We start from the raw sequence: 14,168 nt of genomic DNA, 5'->3' as shown, positions 1-14,168 counted from the left end.
CCAATTATCTGCGCTGTTATTTTGTCGCATGCTGCTTTTTTTGGCCTAAATTAAAATATCCAAGTTTCCCCTGCGAGGAAACACCAGCGGCAGGTCAGGGCCATAAAAGGCGAGCGGCCCCTGGACAGCATGGCGACATAGCACTTCAGGGAGCAGCACGAGCTGGTGCAAGAGGGTGATGGCAGTGAAGAGGGCGACTGGATTGGACGTCACCAAGGTCTAGGTCGCTGACTGGAGCGAGGGCAGGTACAGCAGGAGCGGCGAAGTCGGGGCAAAGGAGCGGCAAGGTTAGGGCGAAGGAGCGGCGAGAGATTGTGGAGGGACGTGATCAGGGCCCAGGAGAGACGCGAGTTCAGGGTCAAGCAGAGGCGAGTGTCCTGGAGCCAGCCCACACTGCGATGTGCGCGCATTCGGTCCGTGCAGCAGAGCTGGTCTCCAATCGTCTTGGTTAATCCTTGCCACTGGACCAAGACCAAGCTCTGTCAAGCCCGTGTGGTGGCTGGTGTGCAACGGCCAACACAGATTTTAAAAATCCACGCATGGGCATCTTCCACCCTTTAACATGTAATTCGGGATCGGGAATATCAGGTCCTTCATCGAAACACCTGTGAACTCATCCTTTTTTGGTGTGGAGGCAAGTCATCCTCGATACGAGGGACCGCCTAAGAAGAAAAACTCAGCAATTTACGATTTTTTTAGGGTAGTTTTTTTTTTGCATCATAGAGGGCTTAACCTGATGTCTGCGCCAGTTTTTCACATTTATGCAAGTTTGGCCAACTTACATTTTTGCTAGGACGGTGTATGTGACCACTCCCAAAAAACCTTCTGGGCACTTAAGAAAAACCAGTGCACATTAAAAAATTGACGCAGAAAGACGCCATTGTTTTTAGGCAAAGTTTTGGAGGGATTCAAGAACACATGAAATATGCATCATGAATTTTTTCAAACTTAAAACGCAGAAAATGGAAGTCTATTGCAATTCCTTAATTTTGGATTTTTTTTCAAAGTGCCACCACCAAACATCGCCCAATGGGGCTCGTGGGTCGGAGCGTTGGCTGGCAGAATCGGTGCCTGTCCGGACTCAGGCTCAGGGGCTCTGGGTTGGCTTCAAAAGAAGCCTGGAGCTGGGGGAAGGTGAGGGGGTGGGAGGGATGTGGAAGCCGAACTGAAGGGATGAGAACCCTTACACTATGCGGCAGCATCAAAAGAAGCCCGGGGGGTGGGGGGGCGCTTTGCCGAGCCCGTGTCCGGGCAAGGGAGCGATTCTGCCGGCTGACCGCCGAGCCTGGTGAGATGTTCGGTCGATGGTGAAAAAAATCTATAATTAAAGAATTGCATTAGACTTCATTGCACCAAATGTCCTCATTTGAATGCCTAGCTTCCTGTTCTAAGCAAGCCTATTGCGCATGCGCAGACCTGGGTGTGCTCCATACTAGGGCATCGACCTTGGGGAGAGCGAGAACAAAGAACTTGTTCTGCTGTTTTGAGCTTTTTGCAAAGGTACAATTTAATCATGGGGGCAATACTGACAATGCCATACCTCGTGCAAGCCTTCTGCATGATGGTGCTGTGGAGGAGACGATTGATTCAACGTCATCGCATGAGGAATCTCGGAGCAGATAGGATGATGGGCAGGAGGCTTTACCCACGTCGGGTATATCAAAACAGGCGTTCATACCTGCACCTGAGTGATGCAGATTGTGTGAGAAGGCTGCGTTTCCTCAAAGAAGTTGTAACCAAGACCTGAGAGTTAGTAAAAGGAGACCTGCAACCTAGAAGCGTCAGGACTGCTTTGTCAGTTGAAATGAAGGGTACAGCTGCACTTTTATTCTATGCATCTGGATCATTCCAGGCCACAACTGGGGATGTGTGCACCATTTCTTAACATGCAACACACATCTGCATTCAGCAGGTGAATGCTGCACTATATACCTGGAGGAATAACTACATAAAGTTCCCCATGACCGCCCAGGCAATACGTGAAAGGGCTGTGGGCTTCTCCAGGATTGCTGGCTTCCCAAAGGTACAGGGCTGCATTGATTGTACCCACATCGCCATGCAAGCATCTTTGATGGATTCCGAGATGTACAGGAACAGAAAAGGCTTCCACTCCATTAATGTGCAGCTCGTATTTGACGACATGCATCACATCATTAGTTGATGCGAGATAACCTGGGAGCATCCATGATGTGTTCATCCTACGCGAAAGCACGATATAGAAACATAGAAAATAGGTGCAGGAGTAGGCCATTCGGCCCTTCGAGCCTGCATCGCCATTCAATGAGTTAATGGCTGAACATGCAACTTCAGTACCCCATTCCTGCTTTCTCGCCATACCCCTTGATCCCCCTAGTAGTAAGGGCCATATCTAACTCCTTTTTGAATATATTTAGTGAATTGGCCTCAACAACTTTCTGTGGTAAAGAGAATTCCACAGCTTCACCACTCTCTGGGTGAAAAAGATTCTCATCTCGGTCCTAAATGGCTTACCCCTTATCCTTAGACTGTGACCACTGGTTCTGGACTTCCCCAACATTGGGAACATTCTTCCTGCATCTAACCTGTCTAAACCTGTCAGAATTTTAAACGTTTCTATGAGATCCCCTCTCATTCTTCTGAACTCCAGTTGATCCAGTCTTTCTTGATATGTCAGTCCCGCCATCCCGGGAATCAGTCTGGTGAACCTTCGCTGCATTCCCTCAATAGCAAGAATGTCCTTCCTCAAGTTAGAAGACCAAAACTGTACACAATACTCCAGGTGTGGCCTCACTAAGGCCCTGTATAACTGTAGTAACACCTCCCTGCCCCTGTACTCAAATCCCCTCACTATGAAGGCCAACATGCCATTTGCTGTACCTGCATGCCAACCTTCAATGACTGATGTACCATGACACCCAGGTCTCGTTGCACCTCCCCTTTTCCTAATCTGTCACCATTCAGATAATAGTCTGTCTCTCTGTTTTTACCACCAAAGTGGATAACCTCACATTTATCCACATTATACTTCATCTGCCATGCATTTGCCCACTCACCTAACCTATCCAAGTCACTCTGCAGCCTCATAGCATCCTCCTCGCAGCTCACACTGCCACCCAACTTAGTGTCATCCGCAAATTTGGAGATACTACATTTAATCCCCTCGTCTAAATCATTAATGTACAATGTAAACAGCTGGTGCCCCAGCACAGAACCTTGCGGTACCCCACTAGTCACTGCCTGCCATTCTGAAAAGTACCCATTTACTCCTACTCTTTGCTTATCTGCCATGTCTACTGTATATACCATAAGTGGAGGAAGAGCATCCGGGAGGGCGCTGAGCACCTCAAGTCTTGTTGCCGAGGGCATGCAGAAACCAAGCGCAGACAGCAGAAGGAGCGGCAAACCAGACTCCCCACCCACCCTTTTCTTCAACGACTGTCTGTCCCACCTGTGACAGAGACTGTAATTCCCGTATAGGACTGTATATTCGCCTGAGAACTCACTTTTAGAGTGGAAGCAAGTCTTCCTCGATTTCGAGGGACTGCCTATGATAATGTTTCAGCAGCAGCCAGAAGGGCAGAGCTGGCTGCTGGGAGTCAAGGGGTACAGCCTCGCCACCTGGCTCCTGACGCCCCTACGTGTAACCTGGACGGAAGCTGATCTGGAATAAAAAATGTTGCACATTGTGACACGTAGCATAATAGATAGGACTAATGGCACCTTGAAACAGCGTTTCTGATGCCTGGACCATTCCGGAGGCTACTTGTAATACTCCCCTGAGATAGTTGGTCAGTTCACTGTTGTGAGCTGCATGCCTTAGCCATCATGAGGCAGCAGCAGATGGTAGAAGAAGACCCACCTGAGGTGAGAGTGGCTGATGATGAGGAGGAAGATGCAGATGACGAGGAGGAGGAGGAGGACGACGACGACGACGAGGATGCAACTACCTGAACCTGGAGCACGACGACGGAGGAGGGCGGGCCGTCGTGCTCCATAACGATTGCTCGAGCCTTGTGTGAGCAGCTCATCCATGAACGCTTTGCTGCCTGAAGACTCAGCGGCAACTATTCCAAATGGACCATGTTTACTGTTTGGACACGTTCCGTAATGTTGTGTTGTGTTAATGGAACAAATAATGGAAATGATTCAGTTACAATTTAAAATATATTTTATTCAAAAGTTTAACACTTGTTTGTATATAACTTAACTTTAATAAAAATATTCTTGTATAAAAATTTAAGGTTTTCAGTTAAGATCACTTACAAACTTTTAGATCACTTTTAATTTGAGAACAGTTGCAACAGTAACAACAATAACAGCAGCAGCAAAGAAAGGCTGCACCCATCTCTCCTCCACCTTATTTTAAGACCGCCCGCTGCGCTTGGTCTTGTTGACTCCACCCCTGCCCGCAGGTGGTGGTGCAGTGTTCCTCGGGTTGGTACCAAGCTTATTCTTTCAAACATCTCGAGTAATGCGCACTTCTTGATGGGGGTGGGGGTGGGCAGTAATGTGGAAGGCCCGGTGTGGGCCTCTTCAGAGGCTGGTCTGGGGATTGGAGTGGAAGTGGCAGTTGATTCCATCAATTCGCGCGGGGTCTGGGCGTGTTTCGTTATTGCAGCAGCTAGCTCCGACATTCCCTCCCTCATGTGCCCTGACAGTCTCTCAACTACCTCCAACATTCCTTCCCTCATGTACCCTGACAGTCTCTCAACTACCTCCAACATTCCCTCCCTCATGTTCGCTGACAGTGCATCAGCTACCTGCGACATTCCGTCCCTCATGTGCACGTACATTGTATCAGCTGCCTGTGTCATTCCCTTCCCCATGTGTCCGGGCACTGTTCCCATTTCTCCTGAGAGTGTGGTTACTTCTCCCAACAGTCCTGATACCTCATCACCCACCCCACTACTGATGGCGTCCAGGAGTGATCGTGTAAAGTCAATGCTCTCCACACTCATTGCCATCATCTGAACCACATCTGTTAGATCCTGCACCTCAGGAGAGTGCTGTCGAGCTCTCCTTCCCCTCCTCACTCTGGGTGTGGCTCACTGCATCCCACTGGGGCCTGCAGCCTCGGATGGCGGGGCCCTGGGTGTGCCTCGCTACATCCCACTGGAATCCCCAGCCTCAGACAGTGAGAAACCATGGAATGTCCCAACACTCATACCACTCAGGAAAGTCCTGGCACCTCAATGGGCAGCACCTGCACCTCCTCCAGAGTACAACAGTGTGGGCTTCATCCATCACCTCCCCCTCACCCCCATGCTCTTGGTCTGGAAGGTGGGATTGGAAGATGTTCTCTTCAGGCGCATCTGCATCGGCTTTAGCCTCGTCAGGGTTGGCCTCAAGTTCTGCAAAATATAACAGAACAGACAAATGATTAGAAGCTGAAGAGGGGGCAAGGTGGCAGGAGTAGGTTCACACGGCTCAGGCAGCAGGCTTATTTGAAAGACCAGGATGAATGATAGCTCACTGCATCAACCAAAGCGTAGCTGACGGAGACATTCCCATGAACCGAAGCATGGCAAGCCCGCGCAGTACTTAACATTTAGCAAAGCCAGACTGTGGAATTTGCAAGACTTGCCCTCTCCCTTGTGCAGTGGTGATGGTTGCTTTTCTTCAGGCAGGACCCATCAAAGCAGCGACCCTCGCTTCCAAGGGTGCAGATTTGCCAGGCCTCCTCTTATTCGAGTTCTTTCCCTTTTATTATGTGCCACCTTCCTCTGCAAAGATGAAAAAATAACTTTTTAGAGAGGGTGTCTTTCTGCTGGGTGGGACGCACACAGATGGTCACATTTACAATTGAAATTCCATTGAATAAATGAAAATATTACTTACACTAACTACTTGACCAAGGTCTTGCCACTTCTTTTTGCACTGGCCTCCAGACCTCAGGGTGGTCACCATTCACAGTAATCTTCTGCAAGTTGGTTCCAGCGTTTCTTTATTTTTTTGGTGAAACTTTTATGTGACCTCTGCTGGTGTCCAGCTCCTGCCATCTGGCCTCAATTACAGGAACCAGTGCCTCTACTTCATCCTGTAAGAAATTCTTGGTCCTTGAGCCGTGTTGCATCTTGCTCTGATTTTCCCAATGAGAATTAAAGTTCTCACACACAACTGGCTCTTTAAAAGTGGCCGAATGCAGACCGGGAGCTGTACTGGGCATGCGTGCCCGTAGCAGTCACATCAAAAATGTCCTTTTTTTTCGCACATGCGCAGAAGGGTGGAGGGGAAGGAGCATCGTTTTTTTGCCGCTGACATTAGGCTCCACGCCCCCAAAGCTAAAGGACAGACTGCGTGGCGCAAATTTTCAAAAGATTTTGACAAGGTCCCAAACAAGAGATTGGTGTACAAAATTAAAGCACATGGTATTGGGGGTAATGTACTGACGTGGATAGAGAACAGGTTGGCAGACAGGAAGCAGAGAGTTGGGATAAACGGGTCCTTTTCAGTGGCAGGCAGTGACCAGTGGGGTGCTGCAGGGCTCAGTGCAGAGACCCCAGCTCTTTGCAATATACATTAATGATGCAGATGAAGGAATTGAATGTAATATCTCCAAGTTTACAGATGACACTAAGCTGGATGGCGGTGTGAGCTGTGAGGAGGACGCTAAGAGGCTGCAGGGTGACTTGGACGGGTTAGGTGAGTGAGCAAATACATGGCAGATGCAGTATAATGTGGATAAATGCGAGATTATCCACTTTGAGGCAAATACACGAAGGCAGATTATCTGAATGGCGGCAGATTAGGAAAAGGGGAGGTGCAACGAGACCTGGGTATCATGGTACATCAGTCATTGAAAGGTGGCATGCAGGTACAGCAGGCGGTGAAGAAGATAAATGGTATGTTGGCCTTCATAGCAAGGGTATTTGAGTATAGGAGCAGGGAGATCTTACTGCAGCTGTACAGGGCCTTGGTGAGGCCTCACCTGGAATATTGTGTTCAGTTTTGGTCTCCTAATCTGAGGAAGGACAGCGAAGATTCACCAGATTGATTCCCGGGATGGCAGGACAGACATATGAGGAGAGACTGGATCGATTGGGCCTGTATTCACTGGAGTTTAGAAGGATGAGAGGGGATCTCATAGAAACATAAAATTCTGGCGGGACTGGACAGGTTAGATGCAGGAAGAATGTTCCCAATGTTGGGGAAGTCCAGAACCAGGGGACACAGTCTAAGGATAAGGGGTAAGCCATTTAGGACTGAGATGAGGAGAAACTTCTTCACTCAGAATTGTTAACCTGTAGAATTCCCTGCCGCAGAGAGTTGTTGATGCCAGTTCATTAGAGATATTCAAGAGGGAGTTAGATATGGTCCTTATGGCTAAAAGGATGAAAGGGTATGGAAAGAAAGCAGGAAAGGGGTACTGAGGTGAATGATCAGCCATGATCTTATTGAATGGTGGTGCAGCTCGAAGGGCCTGTTTTCTATGTTTCTATGTTTCTAATTTCGAAAAACAGAATGGGGAAACTTGCTAGTTATTTTTTGGAGTAGTCGGGGCCAAAGAAAACAGGCGTAACTCTTGCAGTACACCAAAGAATGGCATTGGGAAAAATTGAGCCCTTTATTACAGCCTTGGTCCAAACATGGACAAAAGAGCTGAATTCTAAAGGTGAGGTGAGAGTGACTGCCCTTGACATCAAGGCAGCATTTGACAAAGTGTGTGGCATCAAGGAGTCCTAGTGAAATGGAAGTCAATGGGAATCAGGGGGGGAAACACTCCACTGGTTGGAGTCATACCGAGCACAAGGGAAAGTGGTTGTGGTTGTTAGAAGCCAATCATCTCAGCTGCAGGAATTCCTCAGGCAGTTGTCCTAGGCACAACCGTGTACAGCTGCTTCACGAGATCAGAAGTGGGGGTGATTGCATTGCTCAGTTCCATTCGCAACTCCTCAAATAATGAAGCATTCTATACCCGCATGCAAGACTGGACAACATTCAGGTTGATAAGTGGCAAGTAATATTTGCGCCACACAAGTGCCAGGCAATGACCATCTCCAACAAGAGAGTCTAGCCACCTCTCTTTGGCATTCAACGAGATTACCATCGCCGAATCTCTCGCCATCAACATCCTGGTGTCACCATTGATGAGAAACTTAACTGGACTAGCTGCGTAAATACTGTGGTTACAAGAGCAGGTCAGAGGCTGGATATTCTGCAGTGAGTGACTCACCTCCTGACCAATGTTCATTTTTATTTGTACTGAGTACTCCACAAACTCCTCGGAGCGCAAATTTTACAACCACGACCACTTAAAGCATATATACAATAATGCAAGTAAATAAGATTGATATTTATTCAAGAAGACTTGCATCATGCTAGAAATTTATCCTGTTTATCTGTCTCGGTTTTCTATGTGATGGAAAATTGTCAAGATTGACAATCTACCTCGCCGATAACAGGTCACATACTTCTTCTTTAACACATTCCTAGATACCTCTCTTTTCAAGTCCAATTCTACCTATCATCTTACACATCCCACTCTATCTCTACTCTCACTGCTTGCATTCTATCCCTACTCACACATGTATTGCAGTGATGATGGGTGGAAATGGTGCAGATGTTTTGCAGTGATGGGATGGGTGGAAATGGTGCAGATGTATTGAAGTGATGGGATGGGTGGAGATGGTGCAGATGTTTTGCAGTGATGGGGTGGGTGGAGATGGTGCAGATGTTTTGCAGTGATGGGGTGGGCGGAGATGGTGCGGGCGGAGATGGTGCAGATGTATTGCAGTGATGGGGTGGGTGGAGATGGTGCAGATGTTTTGCAGTGATGGGGTGGGTGGAGATGGTGCAGATGTTTTGCAGTGATGGGGTGGGTGGAGATGGTGCAGATGTTTTGCAGTGATGGGGTGGGTGGAGATGGTGCAGATGTTTTGCAGTGATGGGGTGGGTGGAGATGGTGCAGATGTTTTGCAGTGATGGGGTGGGTGGAGATGGTGCAGATGTTTTGCAGTGATGGGGTGGGCGGAGATGGTGCAGATGTGTTGAAGTGATGGGATGGGTGGAAATGGTGCAGATGTTTTGCAGTGATGGGATGGGCGGAGATGGTGCAGATGTGGGAGATGCTGCACTCTCATTGCGGATGCCCCTCTTTATTATGTATGCTCCTCGGGACTGGCGTCAATCGTCAGCTTTATCCCCGAGCTGGAGATAGATAAAATACCGAGATTGGGAAATACTCGCTGCCGCCACAACAGTATCAGTTATGGTAGAGAGAGGCTCCTCGGCCTGCGTCACGTTCAGCCTCACCTCCGGGTTGCTGCGCTCGTCGAACGGGTCCTTGGTGTATATGGTGAATCCTTTGCTGAGTATCCCCTGGTAACGCCCAATCCGCGCCCCTCGGCGAGATAAGAAAGAATCGGCGGCCATCGGAGTAATAGGCACGGCCTCAGAAAACATTCAAATAAACAAATGAATAAACCTCAAACGACCCCGCGCAGCAACTTCATGAACCGCCGCCCCAGCACCCACTCGCCAGCTCGAGCCCAAACACACAATGCGCAGACGTAAAGCCTCTGCTGGAGACTATCATAGTGGGGATTGGTCATCAACACGCGCCTGGACGTGACGCAGATAAGACGACGACCAATGAGATTTTGTTTTTCTCTCCCTCTGCGTCGTGGTTATCAATAAGCCAAGACTGGATTGGTTGCTCAACAGTGTGACGATGGCCGGCATTCCTCAGAAGGGAGAGATTAAATTGGACGCAACCAAGGCTTGGGATCTGAAGCCTCCTTGTAAAATTCACTGTTAACTTCAATGGGGCTGGAAAACTTTATGTTAAAAGTGGTGCACCCAAACTATGCGGGCTAATATTGCCAAATGTAAAGAAATAACATGCACTTATAGAGCCCAAGTTTCCACGTGATTTGCGCCTGATTTTTAGGAGCAACTGGTGGAGAACGGACTATCTTAGAAATCGCAATTCTCCACATTTTTTTCTTCAAAAGGGAACGTGTCCAGCCACTGACGCCTGATTTCAAAGTTTCCACAGTGAAAACGTTCTCCAAACTAACTTAGAATGGAGCAAGTGAAGATTTTTGTAGAACTGAAAAAACCTGGTCTACACATTAAAAAATCAGGCGCAGGTTACAAATTAGGCGTCCAGAACGAGGGGGGGGGGGGGAGGGGGGGAAGGGAAGTCATTAAATTCTATAATAAATCCTTATTTATACTTATACAAATATTATACAAATAAATCCAACCTGAATAAACATTTATAAGCAAAGAAAAGATTAAATAAACCATCTTCCTACCTGTGTGAAAGTGCTTCAGCCAGGGAGAATGCTGCAGGAAGCCTCACAAGTTGAGGCAGCCATTCCCGCGGGAGGGGGGGGCGGAGGAAGCCGTTCGTTCCCGCGGGGGGGGGGGGGGGAGGGGAGGAGAAAGCCGTTCGTTCCCGCGGGGGGGGGGGAGGAAGCCGTTCCAGACGGCGGGCGGGGCGGGGGGGGAAGGAGACAGTGAGAAGGCTGCAGGAAGCCTCACAAGTTCAGCAACCATTCCCGACGGCAGGGGCGGGGGATGCCGTCGGGAAACGACTGCCTCAACTTTCTGAGGCTTCCTGCAGCCTTCTCACTGCTGCAAGAAGCCTCAGGGCTGATGTGCTGATGGCAATGTGCTTTTATTAAAAAATGTTCAAAAATTAAACAGCTACAAAGAACTACAAAAATGGCCAAGTGCCAATGTTTCCTTCACACTGCGCATGCGCGAACGCTCCAACGCGCACGCGCAAGGTTGCTGGCACGAAAAAAACTAATTTAAATGGTACCCGCCCCCTCCCACTTCTCCTCTTCAGGCTCATCCTCATCTGAATCTTCTTCTGCACTGTCAGGGTTGGCCTCTCAAGTTCTGCAAAAGGTAACAGAACAGTCAAATGGTTAGCAGCAGAGGTGGTGGCAGGAGTAGGCTCACACATCGCAGGCCAGGCTGCAGGCTGATTTGAAGGATGATGATGAATTTGCAGGACTTACCCTCTCCCTCGAGTGTGGGCCCAGCATGTGCAGTACTGATTGCTTTTTTCCAGGCAGGACCCATCAAAGCAGCGACCCTCTCTTCCAAGACTGTCAGTGGGTATAGATTTGCTGGGCCTCGTCTTGTTCGAGTTCTTTCCCTTTTATTATGTGTCACCTTCCTCTGCAAAGATGAAAATGCAATTTTTTAGAGAAGGTGTCTTTCTGCTGAGTGGGACATATACAACTGGTCACATTTACAATTGTAATTGCAATTCCATTGACTAAATGAAAATATTACTTACACTACCTACTTGATCAAGGCCATTTCTTTTTACACTGGCCTCCAGATCTCGTGGTGATCACCACTGTGCAGTAATCTTCTGCAACTTGGTTCCAGCGTTTCTTCATTTCTTTGGGTGGAACTTTTATGTGACCTCTGCTGGTGTCCAGCTCCTGCCATCTGTTCTCAATCACAGTAACTAGTGCCTCCACTTCATCCTGTAAGAAACTCTTGGTCCTTGCACCGTGTTGCATCTTGTATTGCTGCAGCTACAATTTTCCCAATGCTCTCACAGCACTCCTTCTCTGGCTCTTTAAAAATGGCTGATTGCCAAATCCGAGCTGTACTGAGCATGCGCTTCCATTGGAACAATGTAAAAAACGGACCTTTTTTTTCCGCGCATGCGCAGAAGATGAGGCTTCGTTTTTCGGCACAGACAGCAGGCTCCACCCCTCGAGGTGACTGGACACGTTGCCCGGTGCCAAATTCGAATTATACATCGGGGAAACTTTGGCAAAGTATTTCTGGCACATTTCTGGCCTAGAAAAACGAGCGTAACTCTGGCAATATGCTAGAAAACGGCTTGGGAAAAATGAGCCCGTAATCTTAGTGACTCTTTTTGGCATCCTCGCCATGGCTTTAACATATTTCATAACATGGATACCTAAACTGGAGAAAATGATCTGCATTTAGATTTAACATTACCTCCTTTCTTTTATATTCTAAGCCCTTATGGAGAACAAGAGCCTTGGTTGTCCTTGCTCTCCAGGATTATCCTCCAATAGTATGTGGTTAGGTTTAAAACAGTGAGGCACATTAATACTTAGCATGGTCAAGGAGAATCTGGTGATAGTTTACAAGACCAGATGTGCACTCAAGTTTGCCACCTTCTGACTGGAGGGAATGAAGTTGGGAACAGCGGAGTGGGAAATAATGATTGATTTGGAGCAACAATGCAAGAGCACAGTTAACCAGGTCCACAACATTAGAAATATCTCGGCAGGTGGAGGTCCAGTGAAGAGGGAGCTGGGAGTTTGCTTCAATTTGTGAGGGAGCTGTGACAGATGGTATGGCTAGTGGGATTGATGAGAGTAAGACAAAGTAGACAGTGGTTGAAAATAGCCTTGATGGTGATGGAGACTGTTATGTATGGAGAAAGAGTCAGACTGAACACTGAGCTCAAAGTAAAGTGTGACCGTAGTCTTTTATTGCAGATCTCCAGAGTGCCTCTCCAACCTGTGAGGCCTCCTTAAATACCTGTGCTCCCAAGGGATTATGGGAGCCCTTGGGACTCCAGGGGATGAGCCCTCTGGTGGCTGTACAGAATAAATACAAGTTTACATATATAACAACACTCCCCCGCAAAGTCAATAGTGTAACTATTTACAATGTGAGTCAATCTGGGGCCCTTCTTGCCCTGGTTGATTGCCTCGGTGTGAAAGCTGGTGTTGAATCATTTGTTGGGCCCTCGCTGGGCTGCTGTGCAGCTGGCCTTGCTGGGCTGCCTGGTGTGTTGGGCCCTGCTGAGCTGTTGTGGATGATGGGTTCTGTTACGTGGTCAACCGTGGTGCCGGTTGCCACTGGTGTGTATGTTGGGGGATCAAAAAAGGTAGGGTCCAAAGTGGGTTGTTCAGGATAGTCCGTGAATCTGCGTTTGATTTGGTCCAAGTGTTTCCGGTGAATGAATCCATTTGAAAGTTTGACCTGAAACACCCTGCTCCCCTCTTTGGCCACGACAGTGCCGGGAAACCACCTGGGACCTTGTCCATAATTCAATACAAATACAGGATCATTGACTTCAATCTCGCGTGACACATTTGCGCTATCATGGTATGCACTTTGTTGAAGCCGTCTGCTCTCTATTTGTTCATGTAGATCAGGGTGAACTAACGAGAGCCTTGTCTTAAGTGCTCTTTTCATGAACAGTTCAGCAGGTGGGATCCCAGTAAGTGAGTAGGGTCTCGTGCGGTAGCTAAGCAGGACTCAGGATAGGCGAGTCTGCAGTGAGCCTTTACTTACCCTCTTCAAGCCTTGCTTGATGGTTTGCACTGCTCTCTCTGCCTGACCATAGGATGCTGGTTTAAATGGGGCAAATGTGACATGTTTGATCCCGTTACGGGTCATGAATTCTTTGAACTCAGCACTGGTAAAACATGGCCCGCTGTCGCTCACCATGACATCGGGTAAGCCATGAGTGGCAAACATGGCCCGCATGCTTTCAGTAGTGGCAGCACACAGCTTTTTACTCGAGATAATAAGGGGTCCTGGCTTGTCCAGGTTTTGATCTGCTGGGCAGTGACGGATGATTGCTCATGCTCAAATGTTTCCATAACCATGGCTAGAACTGTGGGCTGTGCCATTTCCACCCCGGTGGTGGGCAATGGCAGCCTACTGAGAGCATCGGCGCAGTTTTCTGTGCCTGGCCTATGGCGGATGGCGTAGTTGTATGCAGACAATGTGAGCGCCCATCTCTGGATGTGGGCCGATGCACTGGTATTTATCCCTTTACTCTCGGAAAACAGGGGTATAAGTGGCTTATGGTCAGTTTCCAATTCGAATTTTAGCTCAAACAGGTATTGATGCATTTTCTTTACTCCATAGACACACGTTAACGCTTCTATGTCAATCATGCTGTAGGCTCTCTCAGCATTAGACAGACTCCTGGATGCATAAGCAACCGATTGCAGTTTCCCAGAATCATTAGCTTGTTGCAATACACAGCCATCGCCATATGACGGCGCATCGCATGCTAGTACCAAACGCTTACATGAATCATACAATACAAGCAATTTGTTTGAGCATAACAATTTTCTTGCTTTTACAAAGACATTTTCTTGGCTTTTGCCCCAAACCCATTCATCCCCTTTTCGTAGTGAAACATGCAGTGGTTCTAACAGTGTGATAAGACCTGGTAAGAAGTTCCCAAAGTCGTTCAAGAGTCCCAGAAACGACTG

The 14,168-nt window shown here is 48.1% G+C and overlaps 1 protein-coding gene across 1 annotated transcript in view; it reads right to left on the bottom strand.

The window, feature by feature from the left end:
* Positions 1-9,488, bottom strand: part of LOC139264386 (1-aminocyclopropane-1-carboxylate synthase-like protein 1) — an 83,323-nt gene extending 73,835 nt beyond the window's left edge. The window contains exon 1 of the mRNA XM_070880755.1: positions 9,232-9,488. Within this exon, the coding sequence (XP_070736856.1) occupies positions 9,232-9,381 (150 nt within the window). The 5' untranslated portion in view covers positions 9,382-9,488. The remainder of the gene's footprint in view (positions 1-9,231) is intronic.
* Between the last annotated feature and the right edge of the window lie 4,680 nt (positions 9,489-14,168).

Source organism: Pristiophorus japonicus, chromosome 5 (genome assembly GCF_044704955.1).
Source record: "Pristiophorus japonicus isolate sPriJap1 chromosome 5, sPriJap1.hap1, whole genome shotgun sequence".
NCBI lineage: Eukaryota > Metazoa > Chordata > Chondrichthyes > Pristiophoridae > Pristiophorus > Pristiophorus japonicus.
This window is presented reverse-complemented; position numbering and strand designations above follow the sequence as displayed.